This window comes from Pan paniscus, chromosome 9 (assembly GCF_029289425.2).
Source record: "Pan paniscus chromosome 9, NHGRI_mPanPan1-v2.0_pri, whole genome shotgun sequence".
NCBI lineage: Eukaryota > Metazoa > Chordata > Mammalia > Primates > Hominidae > Pan > Pan paniscus.
This window is the reverse complement of record NC_073258.2, coordinates 61,710,121-61,722,788: the sequence shown is the minus strand read 5'-3', so window position 1 is coordinate 61,722,788 and position 12,668 is coordinate 61,710,121. Positions and strand designations below refer to the sequence as shown.

Sequence of the window (12,668 nt, the reverse complement as noted above, 5' to 3'; positions counted from 1 at the left end):
GGCATTTAGTGCTATAAATTTCCCTCTACACACTGCTTTGAATGCATCCCAGAGATTCTGGTATGTTGTGTCTTTGTTCTCGTTGGTTTCAAAGAACATCTTTATTTCTGCCTTCATTTCGTTATGTACCCAGTAGTCATTCAGGAGCAGGTTGTTCAGTTTCCATGTAGTTGAGCGGCTTTGAATGAGATTCTTAATCCTGAGTTCTAGTTTGATTGCACTGTGGTCTGAGAGATAGTTTGTTATAATTTCTGTTCTTTTACATTTGCTGAGGAGAGCTTTACTTCCAAGTATGTGGTCAATTTTGGAATAGGTGTGGTGTGGTGCTGAAAAAAATGTATATTCTGTTGATTTGGGGTGGAGAGTTCTGTAGATGTCTATTAGGTCCGCTTGGTGCAGAGCTGAGTTCAATTCCTGGGTATCCTTGTTGACTTTCTGTCTCGTTGATCTGTCTAATGTTGACAGTGGGGTGTTAAAGTCTCCCATTATTAATGTGTGGGAGTGTAAGTCTCTTTGTAGGTCACTCAGGACTTGCTTTATGAATCTGGGTGCTCCTGTATTGGGTGCATATATATTTAGGATAGTTAGCTCCTCTTGTTGAATTGATCCCTTTACCATTATGTAACGGCCTTCTTTGCCTCTTTTGATCTTTGTTGGTTTAAAGTCTGTTTTATCAGAGACTAGGATTGCAACCCCTGCTTTTTTTGTTTTCCATTTGCTTGGTAGATCTTCCTCCATCCTTTTATTTTGAGCCTATGTGTGTCTCTGCACGTGAGATGGGTTTCCTGAATACAGCACACTGATGGGTCTTGACTCTTTATCCAACTTGCCAGTCTGTGTCTTTTAATTGGAGAATTTAGTCCATTTACATTTAAAGTTAATATTGTTATGTGTGAATTTGATCCTGTCATTATGATGTTAGCTGGTGATTTTGCTCGTTAGTTGATGCAGTTTCTTCCTAGTCTCGATGGTCTTTACATTTTGGCATGATTTTGCAGCAGCTGGTACCGGTTGTTCCTTTCCATGTTTAGCGCTTCCTTCAGGAGCTCTTTTAGGGCAGGCCTGGTGGTGACACAATCGGTCAGCATTTGCTTGTCTGTAAAGTATTTTATTTCTCCTTCACTTATGAAGCTTAGTTTGGCTGGATATGAAATTCTGGGTTGAAAATTCTTTTCTTTCAGAATGTTGAATATTGGCCCCCACTCTCTTCTGGCTTGTAGGGTTTCTGCCGAGAGATCCGCTGTTAGTCTGATGGGCTTCCCTTTGAGGGTAACCCGACCTTTCTGTCTGGCTGCCCTTAACATTTTTTCCTTCATTTCAACTTTGGTGAATCTGACAATTATGTGTCTTGGAGTTGCTCTTCTCGAGGAGTATCTTTGTGGCGTTCTCTGTATTTCCTGAATCTGAACGTTGGCCTGCCTTGCTAGATTGGGGAAGTTCTCCTGGATAATATCCTGCAGAGTGTTTTCCAACTTGGTTCCATTCTCTGCATCACTTTCAGGTACACCAATCAGACGTAGATTTGGTCTTTTCACATAGTCCCATATTTCTTGGAGGCTTTGCTCATTTCTTTTTATTCTTTTTTCTCTAAACTTCCCTTCTCGCTTCATTTCATTCATTTCATCTTCCATTGCTGATACCCTTTCTTCCAGTTGATCGCATCGGCTCCTGAGGCTTCTGCATTCTTCACATAGTTCTCGAGCCTTGGTTTTCAGCTCCATCAGCTCCTTTAAGCACTTCTCTGTATTGGTTATTCTAGTTATACATTCGTCTAAATTTTTTTCAAAGTTTTCAACTTCTTTGCCTTTGGTTTGAATATCCTCCCGTAGCTCAGAGTAATTTGGTCGTCTGAAGCCTTCTTCTCTCAGCTCGTCAAAATCATTCTCCATCCAGCTTTGTTCCGTTGCTGGTGAGGAACTGCGTTCCTTTGGAGGAGGAGAGGCGCTCTGCGTTTTAGAGTTTCCAGTTTTTCTGTTCTGTTTTTTCCCCATCTTTGTGGTTTTATCTACTTTTGGTCTTTGATGATGGTGATGTACAGATGGGTTTTCGGTGTGGATGTCCTTTCTGTTTGTTAGTTTTCCTTCTAACAGAGAGGACCCTCAGCTGCAGGTCTGTTGGAGTACCCTGCCGTGTGAGGTGTCAGTGTGCCCCTGCTGGGGGGTGCCTCCCAGTTAGGCTGCTCGGGGGTCAGGGGTCAGGGACCCACTTGAGGAGGCAGTCTGCCCGTTCTCAGATCTCCAGCTGCGTGCTGGGAGAACCACTGCTCTCTTCAAAGCTGTCAGACAGGGACATTTAAGTCTGCAGAGGTTACTGCTGTCTTTTTGTTTGTCTGTGCCCTGCCCCCAGAGGTGGAGCCTACAGAGGCAGGCAGGCCTCCTTGAGCTGTGGTGGGCTCCACCCAGTTTGAGCTTCCGGGCTGCTTTGTTTACCTAATCAAGCCTGGGCAATGGCGGGCGCCCCTCCCCCAGCCTCGCTGCCGCCTTGCAGTTTGATCTCAGACTGCTGTGCTAGCAATCAGCGAGATTCCGTGGGCGTAGGACCCTCCTAGCCAGGTGTGGGATATAGTCTCGTGGTGCGCCGTTTTTTAAGCCGGTCTGAAAAGCGCAATATTCGGGTGGGAGTGACCCGATTTTCCAGGTGCATCCGTCACTCCTTTCTTTGACTCAGAAAGGGAACTCCCTGACCCCTTGTGCTTCCCAGGTGAGGCAATGCCTCGCCCTGCTTCGGCTCGCGCACAGTGCACGCACCCACTGGCCTGCGCCCACTGTCTGGCACTCCCTAGTGAGATGAACCCGGTACCTCAGATGGAAATGCAGAAATCACCCGTCTTCTGCGTCGCTCACGCTGGGAGCTGTAGACCGGAGCTGTTCCTATTCGGCCATCTTGGCTCCTCCAGTTTTTTCATATTGGTATATTATTTTCAACCAGGTAAAATGAGTTCCTTGAGAATAGAGATTGTGCATTTTTAGTGTTCAGTCTCTGGCACACTGCTTGACTGATAAACAGTCATTAAATGTAACGAATAAATTAATGAATAACAATCAGAAATTTGATTATTTACTCACAAGCAAGGATGACCAAAATGGATATGCCGTTAGTAATGCAAGAGGAATATATGTGGCTCCAAATGCAGTAGTTTGTGTGAGTAACAAATACATCCAGAGCAGTCCCAGGCAGTGAAGAATTATGCCAGTCATTACTTGTTGTATCGCCTGGAAGAAAATAACACTATCACTAATTATTATTTTAGTTCAACCTTTGAAAGGAATACACATCAAGAAAAAGCCATGATGAAGACAGAAGGTGATGACCTAACAGAATTTTAAATTTCTCAACATTCAACTCAGATAAGGAAAGTTTATTATTTCAGAGCAGTTTGTAGATATAATGACTATGTACCTGTATGGTCAAGAATTCTTGACCTAGGTCAACAATCTTATCCTGCATATACAGCTTTTATGTTCTACAGGCAACTAGACTTGGTATTTCTGACCTTCCCTAGATTTCTCTTATTTTACCAAAGCTGATTTTTGGACTTTGGTTCCTTTTGTTCTTCCCACCTCCATAACATCTATAACTGATAGTCCTGGGTCCTTTATAAGAGGGTCCTTTTAAAAGGATAGTGAGCCTTTGGGATCCTTGGTTTTCTGTCACTCTTCCAAGGGGCTATTTCCTGATGTGGAGGTCTCAGATAATTTGTACCCACAGAAGTTATAGGCCAGCTATGACAGTTTCTGAGCCATAGGAGGAGGACAATTCTAAGTTGTATGAAGAGCCCTCTAACGTATCACTGTAGGGCCTTCCAGTTGGTTTTCAGGTAGATATTTCTCAGGGGTGCTTTTGTTCTGCCACAGCTGAATGAACCAACATTCCGAATCTCCCTACCTACACCCCCAGGTAAGTGCAGTGGTTAAGTTTGAAAAAGCTGAAGGAGCAGGATTGGAGTTCATAACTTAGCATCTGTTGCCATACTGCAACCATATTTTCACAATGTCTGGGGATTCCTGACATATTTTTCTCACAGATTTTCTTAAAACACTGGACATCTCTACTTGAAGTTTGCAATGAGCTTCTGTTCTGGTGTGTGATTCTGGGGAGAGCCAAGAAGTGGCTAATTAATGAAAATACTATTTTCACTTACAGATTAACCCCTAGGCAACACAAAACTATGCATTTGGAGGTACTTCAGGCAGGCTGTGGCAGGAAGCAAGGGGAAACTGGAATGGATAGGACTTTTCCCACTGATTGACATGCTGTGCACATTTCATCTCCTTGCTTGGCATGGAAAACGATGACTTTCTCTGAAGTCTGAGTTTAGTGAAGGATGTAGAATTTAAAAAAACTTTATTAAGTAATTACAAATTCATAGGAATTTTCAAAACTAGTATGGACAGGTCCTTGTGTCCTGAATCCAGATTTTCAGAATGGTACCATCTTACATAACTATATGACAATATCAAAATTGGGAAATTAACCTTGATATAGTGTATGTGTATAGTTATGTGTCATTTGAGCACATAAGCATATTTGCATAATCACAACCATAATCAGGATACAGAACTATTCTATCACCATGAAGATATCCCTCATGCTATATCTTTATTGTCCCAACAATGCTGAACTTCTGGTAGTCACTAATTTGTTTTTCTTATCCTCACTATTATCATTTTGATAATGTCAAATAAATGGAATAATGCAGTATGTTCATTTTGTGATTGGCTTTTTTGTTGTTGTCCAGCAAAATACCTTTGAGATCCATCAAGTTGTTATGTGTAACAATGTAGTTCACTGCTTTTTAATTTCTGAGTAGTAGTCTACGGTATGAACAACTAGAGTTTATTCAGTTCTTGAGGGGGTATTCTGATAGTTTCCACTTTGGGAGCTATTACAAATAAAGATGCTATGAATAGTCATGTGTAAATTCTGCAGACATCAGTTTTCAGTTGTCCAAGATAAATACCCTGGAGCTCACTTGCTAAATTTAATGTTAAGTGTATGTTTAGTATTTAAATAAGATGTCAAACTATTTTCGAGAGTGATTTTATCATTTTTATATTCTCATTGGCAATGTAAGAGAGATCCAGTTTCTCTGCATCATCTCCAGCATTTGGTATTGTCACAATTTCTTATTTTAGTTGTTCTAATAGGTTTGTAGTGATATCTCATTGTGGTCTTAATTTGCATTTCTCTGGTGGCTAATGATGTTGAGCATCTTTCTATATGCTTATGCCATCTGTATATCTTCTTCAGTGAAATGTCTTTTCACGTCTTTTGCTGGTTTTAAAGTTGGATCATTTGTGTATTTTCTGCTGTTGAGTTTTAAGGATTTTAAGAAGGATATTCTTAGATACAAATCCTTTGTCAGAGATGTGGTTAGCAAGTATTTTCTCCTACTCTGTAGCTTGTGATTTCATCTTCCTAACAAGGGTATTTCACAAAACAAAACTTAATTTTGGTGAAGTAAAATGTATTGATTTGTGTCTTTTGTGGATGGATCATGTTTTTAAGGTCATGTTAAAGAGCTCTAGAGTCCTAGGTACTAAATATTTTCTCCTATGCTTTCTTCTAAAAGTGTTATAGTTTTATATTTTATATTTAAACATATTATTCATTTTGAATTAATTTTTGTATAAGGTAGGATACTTTAATTTGAGGTTCTTTTCTTTTATTTTTTGCCACTGGTTATCCAGTTAGTCCAAAACCATTTTTAGAGATGACTATACTTCCTCCGTTGAATTACTTTTATAAAAAAATCAGTCAACTGTACTTGTATGAGTCTACTCATGGATTCTGTGTTCTGTTCCATTTATCCATGTATCTGTTGCTACACCAATACCACACAGTCTTAATATCTGTAGTTATATGTATTAAAATCAGGTAGTATGATTCCTTTCACTTTATTCTTCTTTAAAAAATTTTAGCTATTCTAGCTTCTCAACCTTTCCATAGAAATTTTAGATAATCTTATTTAAATCTACAAAAAATGTTTCCGGGATTTTGATAGGAATTGTGCTAAATCTATATGTCAATTTTGGGACAATTAATATTTTTACTATGTTGAGATTTTCAGCCACAAAAATAAATGTCTTTTCATTTATGTAACCTACTTGGAATTCTTTTATTTAATTTATTTTTTTTTCAGAGGTGAAGTTTCGCTCTTGTCAACCAGGCTGGAATTCAGTGGCATGATCTTGGCTCACTGCAACCTTTGCCTCCCAGATTCAAGCAATCCTCCTGCCTCAGCCTCCTGAGTAGCTGGGATTACAGGCACATGCCACCACGCCAGGCTAATTTTTGTATTTTTAGTAGAGATGGGGTTTTACCAGGTTGGTCAGGCTTGTCTTGAACTCCTGACCTCAGGTGATCCACCCGCCTCAGCCTCCTGAATTCTTTTATTAGTATTAGATAATTTTCAAAATATAAGTCCTGTACATATTTTGTTAAATTTACACCTAAGTATTTAATTGTTTGAGTGATTTTAAATAGTACTGTGTTTTAAATTTTGTTGTCCATATGTTCATTGCTATTATATAAAAATATAATTAGTTTTGTATGTTGATCATTAATCTTGTATCCTGTGACCTTGCTGAACTCACTTATTAGTTCCAGGAGTCCTTTTCTTTTTTATTGCATGGGATTTTCTACACAGATCATCATGTCATCTGCAAACAGGGATATTTTTATTTTCTCCTTTACAATCTGTATGCTTTTTATGTTTCTATCTTATTGATCTGTGTTAAGACTTCTAGTACTGTGCTAGTAAGCATGGTGAGAGATGATATCTTTGCACTGTTACCAATCTTAGGGGAAAATAGTTCAATTTTTAAAGATGAAATATTATGTTAGCTGTAAGTTTTTTTGTAGGTGTTCTTTATCAGGTTGTGGAAGTTCTCCTACATTTCTATTATTCTAAGAGCTTTCTAAAATATCATGAATGGGTGTTAAATTTTGTCAAATGTGGTTTATTTTGCATCAACTGACATGATCATGTGATTTTCCTTCTTTAGCCTATTAATATGATGGGTTACACTGATTGCTTCTTGAGTACTAAACCAGCTGTTTATATCTGGAATAAGTTTCACTTAGTCATGGTGGAAAATTATTTTTAAGTATTGCTGAATTATATTTCCTAATACTTTGTAAATGATTTTTGTGTCTATATTCTGAAGGATATGGATCTATAGTTTTCTTCTTTTGTACTATCTTTGTCTTATTTGATTTTGGTATCAGAATAATATTGGCTTCTTCAAATAAGTTGGGAAATGTTTCATTCTCTTCTGTTTTTTTGAAAAATATTGAGAAAAACTGGTGTTGAATATTCTAAGAACATCTGGTAGAATTCTTTGGTGAAATCAGGTCTGGAGATGTCTTTTTCAGGAGTTTTAAAATTACAAGTTTAATTTTTCTAACAATTATAGGGCCATTAAAATGATCTATTTCATATTGAGTTGTAGTTTGTGCTTTTTGGGAAAATTTGTTCATTCTATCAAAGTTGTCAAATTTGTGTCTATAGAGTTACTGATAGTAGTCTCTTAATATTATTTTGAGATATAAATTATCTGTAGTAATATACTCTATTTTATTTCTGAGTTTGATAATTTTTGTATTCTCTTTCTTTTTCTTGATCAGTTTTGCTAGATGTTTGTTGATTTTGATGATCTTTTAAAAGAATCAACTATTTGTTGTACTGATTTTCTCTACTTTTTAAATTTTAATTTTATTGACTTATCTTTATTATTTTCTCCTGATTTATTTGGGTTTATTTTGCTCTTCCTTTTCTAGTTTTTTTTAGGTGAGAGTTTGGAGTATTTATTTGACAATTTTCTTGTTTTCTGTAAGCATTTAGTGTTATACATTTTGATATCATGTATTTTCATTATAATTTAATTGAATTTTAAAAATTTTTCATTGAAATGTCCTCTTTAAAGCATTAATTATTTAAAAGTGTCTTAGTTTTCAAGTTTGGAGCTTTTTTGTTATCTTTCTCTTAACTGGTTTCTAGTGTGATTCTATTTTGGTGAGAATACATTCCATATGATTTCAATTCTTTGAAATATTTCAAAGTTTGTCTTATGGCCCAAAATATAGTTTATTTGGTTAATGTTCCATGGACACTTAAAAAGAATGTGTATTCTTAAGAGCAAAGACATGGAATCAACCTAAATGCTCATCAACGGTAGACTAGATAAAGAAAATATGGTACATATACACTATGGAATACGATGTAGCCATAAAAAAGAATGAAATCATGTCCTTTGCTGCAACATGAATAGAGCTGGAGGCCATTATCCTAAGCAAACTAACACATGAACAGAAAACTAAATACTACATGTTCTGACTTATAAGTGGGAGCTAAATGTCCAGCACACATGAACACAAAGAAGGTAACAACAGACATCAGGACCTGCTTGAGGGTAGAAGTTTGGAGCAGGGTGAGGATTGAAAAACTACCCATGAGGTACTATGCTTATGACCTGGGTGATTAAATAATCTGTACAATAAACCCCCACAATAACAATTTACTATATAACAAACCCACACATATACCCCTGAACCTAAAAGTAAAAAAAAAAAAAAAAAAAAAGAGTATATATTCTGATGTTAGATATTCTATAAATATTAATTACATCTTACTGGTTGGTGGTGGTGTTGAGTTCTTTTATATATTTGTTTTCCTTGTTTAGTTATATCAATCAAATTTTTATTTTTAAAATTTATTTTTTAGTGATATAATATTTGTACATATTTGTGGGGTACATGTAATATTTTGCTACATTTATTGAATGTGTAATGATCAAGTCAGGGTAGTCAGGATATTTCTATGGGTTGAAAATATCTCAAGTCCCTCTCTTCTAAGCATTTTGGATTGCTTTGGCTATTTGAAAACTTTTTTTGATTCCATACAAATTTTAGGATTCTTTTTTCTAGTTCTATGAAAAATGACATTGGTATTTGGATTTGGAATACATTGAAATTGTAGATTTCTTTGCTTAGTATCATCATTTTTCCAATCCATGAGCATGGGATATCTTTCTATTTGTTTGTGCCCTCTTCAGTTTCTTTTATCAGTCTTCTGTAGTTTTACTTATAGTTTTCCTTTCACCTTCTTGGTTAAATTTATTCCTAGGTATTTTATGTTTTGAAATTGCAGGCTTCGAAACATTAGTAGGTATATCTCAACTGGGAACCCAGTTTGAGATATATGCAATAAAAAGAAAACTCAGGAAATTCACTAACATATCATTCTTTGGATTCAAAGATCCCTAAATCTTATTCTTCCTTATCCGTACTTTTCAGGATTTTCTTGTATTTATCCAAAGTTTTAGATATAGTTAGTGGTAAGAATAGGGAGAAATGGCCATTGGAATGTCTTAATGCGTGAAATAAAACCAGAGCTCTGTGTCTTCTTAGATAATGGTAGATCTCATTAGAAAGACAGTAATACGGACAATAACAAATTTATTTATTCTCAAATACATTTCAACTATTTTTTTCCCAATATCAAGACCAGATAAATGGATAAGGGGGTTAGGAATCCACATCTTTAATATCACAACCTTGAAAATGAGGAGAGAAAATATTGGGTTCATTGCTTGTTTTATGTAAGGCTCTTAGTATAATTCTGGCAAAGGATCAGGCAGATCTTAAATAAGTGGAAGTAATAATAGACTTGTGATGTTGGGAATTTTCCTGAACCAAACTTTAATCCTGCTGGTTTAATCCTAATCCGGTTCCATCATCCAACAATGAGTGGATAATGCAAAATCAAACAGCAATATGGGTGAATACCTGCCATATTTGATGAAGTTGACTGGGAAAAGAGTCATGTGTTTTGGGGGTAATCTTGAAAGCACAGTGTTATTGTGATCACTGACCATAAAACTCTGTGGCCTGCAGCTTCTCTTGAATGTAGTTTCCACAGTCTGGTCATCTCATTTAGAACCACATCATCAGCTTAGCTTGAAATAATTTATAGATGCCAAAAAGAGATTTCTTTACCCATTTCCAGAGTCAGGGTTTTCTGAGAGCATGAGTGGGTTTAGACGTTGTTGGGTCATTTATATGTAGCTGATAAATTCATAATTTCTGCTTTATTTAATGTGAGCCTGATAAATAGCTTATGTGTTGAGGCTGAATGTGGAAAATGCAGATGCTGCATAACAATTTCAGGACACTTCTATTAACATTTCTCCATTTGAGGAGTTCATAATAGAGGTGGTTACAGTCTCTTCCCTTTTATATTTAGAAATCGCAGCACTATAATCATTTATTCACTCAATTGGTATTTAGTTCTTACCCCCAACATTCTTGTTTCCTCTCTTGTCCACAGACGATTTCGTGGCATTTTTCACTAAGACACAATAGAGATATGAAAGAATAAATGTGTTCCTTTTCTGTAGGAAAATATGAAAACAAATTAATGTTAATTTTGGGGGGGGATAAGAAACTTAAACTTTAGAGGGAAATCCAACCAACAGCTGCCTATTTTTCACTACTTTGTTGTTCCCTGAGAGGGTTTTGCATGAAACCACCAATATTACTATCTTGAGAAATCCATTAGTTACCGCTCAAATTGTTTGTTCACTTACAAACCTTAAATTAGGCTTTAGTAAATAGAATATGGTGACTGTCCCAATATCATAAATCCCTCTAGAAATTACCCATATCCCCACATTTACAGGGTCAGAAAAATTGGGCTTTTGGTTGCCATGGTTTATTCTCTTACTCATTGTTGTTTCCCTCTAAATTAAAGTCTGGTTCAGGGGCACCTGACTGGAAGAACCCATGTCATATACCTACACCAGATGCAGGGGAGGCTGGAAAATAGAGTGATATGTTATATTTTGGAAAGGTGGGCTTCATAAGTTAGGAACCAATAAAAATATAGAGAGGGTGTTCAATAGATAAGAAAATTACAACTCACAGATAGCTATCATTAGATTTTATATAACCTGTGTTATTCTCCCTAGCATCCATATTTAATATCCATAATTATTCTTTTATCCTAACTGATTGGGTCAAAGGTAAACATCTAAAGCAAGGCGAGTTCATGATATACTCTTTCCAAGATTGTTCAGGCTGGTCTCTTCTTGAGAAGATGTAAAAATTGAGGAGAAGTGGCATTGCCATGCTCTTCTCTAATGGACAAAATTGTAGAGAAAGTAAGTTTTGAGAGTGAGAGGATAGAGAAGACACCCAGAGAAAAGCAGAGATGGAAGAACAGAACTTCCCAAGATTATGATGGCTTTCCATTTTCTATGATGGCTTTCCACTTCCTTTCGGAAACCTGGCTGATTTCTGGTCCTTATATTATGTAAAATACCTGTTCATATATTATTAACAAATATATCTTAATTTTGCTAAAACTAGTAAGAGATAGCTTTTGTTTCTTGCAACCAATTTTTTTTAAAAAAAATCGATTTGTCTTGTAACTTTTCTCATGTGGTTTTGTCAAAGTCTAAGATCTTGTCTTTACATTTTTCATTTATAAACATTTCCTTTCACTTATATAAACCATGAACTCTTAAGGCTTCAATTGCCTTTGAGATGGCCCATTAAGCTTGACATTGAAAGGTATAGTGGAAGGAGTCAAACTTGAGTTCATATCTTACCAGTTGTGAGTTCAAATCTTACCTTATGTGACCTTGTTCTTACCATTAACTCTTTCAAAGTCTGTTTCCTCAGCGCCAAAAAAACCCAAAACAAACAAACAAACAAACAAAAAACCAAAAAAAACCCTCCTGTAGCACTGTGTTGGGGAACAAACAAGAGAAACGTACAAAACTGAAACTCGAACAAGAAGAACTTATGGTCCAAACCGGACCATGCCCTACACTGACTTGACCACAAGGCCAGAGGGGTGTGATCCTGCAGTTGGTGCCCTTAGTTCCGGATCTTCCGGCTTCAGAGTTCCGGAGGCAGCACCTGCCTGATGGGCTATGTTTCCTCGGTGGTGACCCTCATCTCTTCTCGCGAGGTTCCAACGCAGCCGTTATGGTCTAGAGCGGCCGCCAGGGAACTCCACGTGGAGACCGCGCCGACGCAGGCGCCCTGGGGGCCTCGAAACTGTTCTGAGCATGCTGGCTCTCAGGACAGCAGTGAGAGATGAGGTGTGGGGTGGGGTCTGACACAGACGAACCCTTTCCGGCCGTGTTAGCGTCATACTCGCTGCGCCTGACTCCAGTCGCAGGCCGATTCTCTGGCTGCCTCTGCAGAGACTTCGTTATCAAGCAAACGCCCTCTTCATCACTTTTGTAATAGGTTAGTATTAACAAGTCTTTTTATTTTTAATCCCCACAAGGTCTAGAGGGAAGGGAAGGGTACTAATCAGTAAACCTGGGCTCTGGTCCTTAACTCTCCTTTTTATTTGGTAGTTGCCTGTTTGAGCAAAATATTGATCTTCTCCGGTCTTTACGTTGTTTTTCTGTACAGTTAAGATGTGCATTTTGGGGTAAAGTAAATTATAAAATAGAGAGACCACAGATTTCAATGTGCCCTTAATCCTTTTCTTTTTCTTTTCTTTTTTTTGAGACGGAGTCTCGCTCTGTCTCCCAGGCTGGAGTGTAGTGGCGCTATCTCGGCTCACGGCAAGCTCCGCCTCCCGGGTTCACGCCATTCTCCTGCCTCAGCCTCCAGAGTAGCTCGGGCTACAGGCGCCCGCCACCACG

The 12,668-nt window shown here is 37.5% G+C and overlaps 1 protein-coding gene across 1 annotated transcript in view; it reads right to left on the bottom strand.

Annotated features, from left to right (window-relative positions):
* Window positions 1-10,394, bottom strand: part of LOC100991786 (membrane-spanning 4-domains subfamily A member 5-like) — a 44,173-nt gene extending 33,779 nt beyond the window's left edge. The window contains exons 1-2 of the mRNA XM_003826334.2: window positions 10,298-10,394; window positions 3,066-3,212 (exon numbers count right to left, since the gene is read on the bottom strand). Coding sequence (XP_003826382.1) covers window positions 3,066-3,212; window positions 10,298-10,345 — 195 coding nt within the window. The 5' untranslated portion in view covers window positions 10,346-10,394. The remainder of the gene's footprint in view (window positions 1-3,065; window positions 3,213-10,297) is intronic.
* Window positions 10,395-12,668: the final 2,274 nt, after the last annotated feature.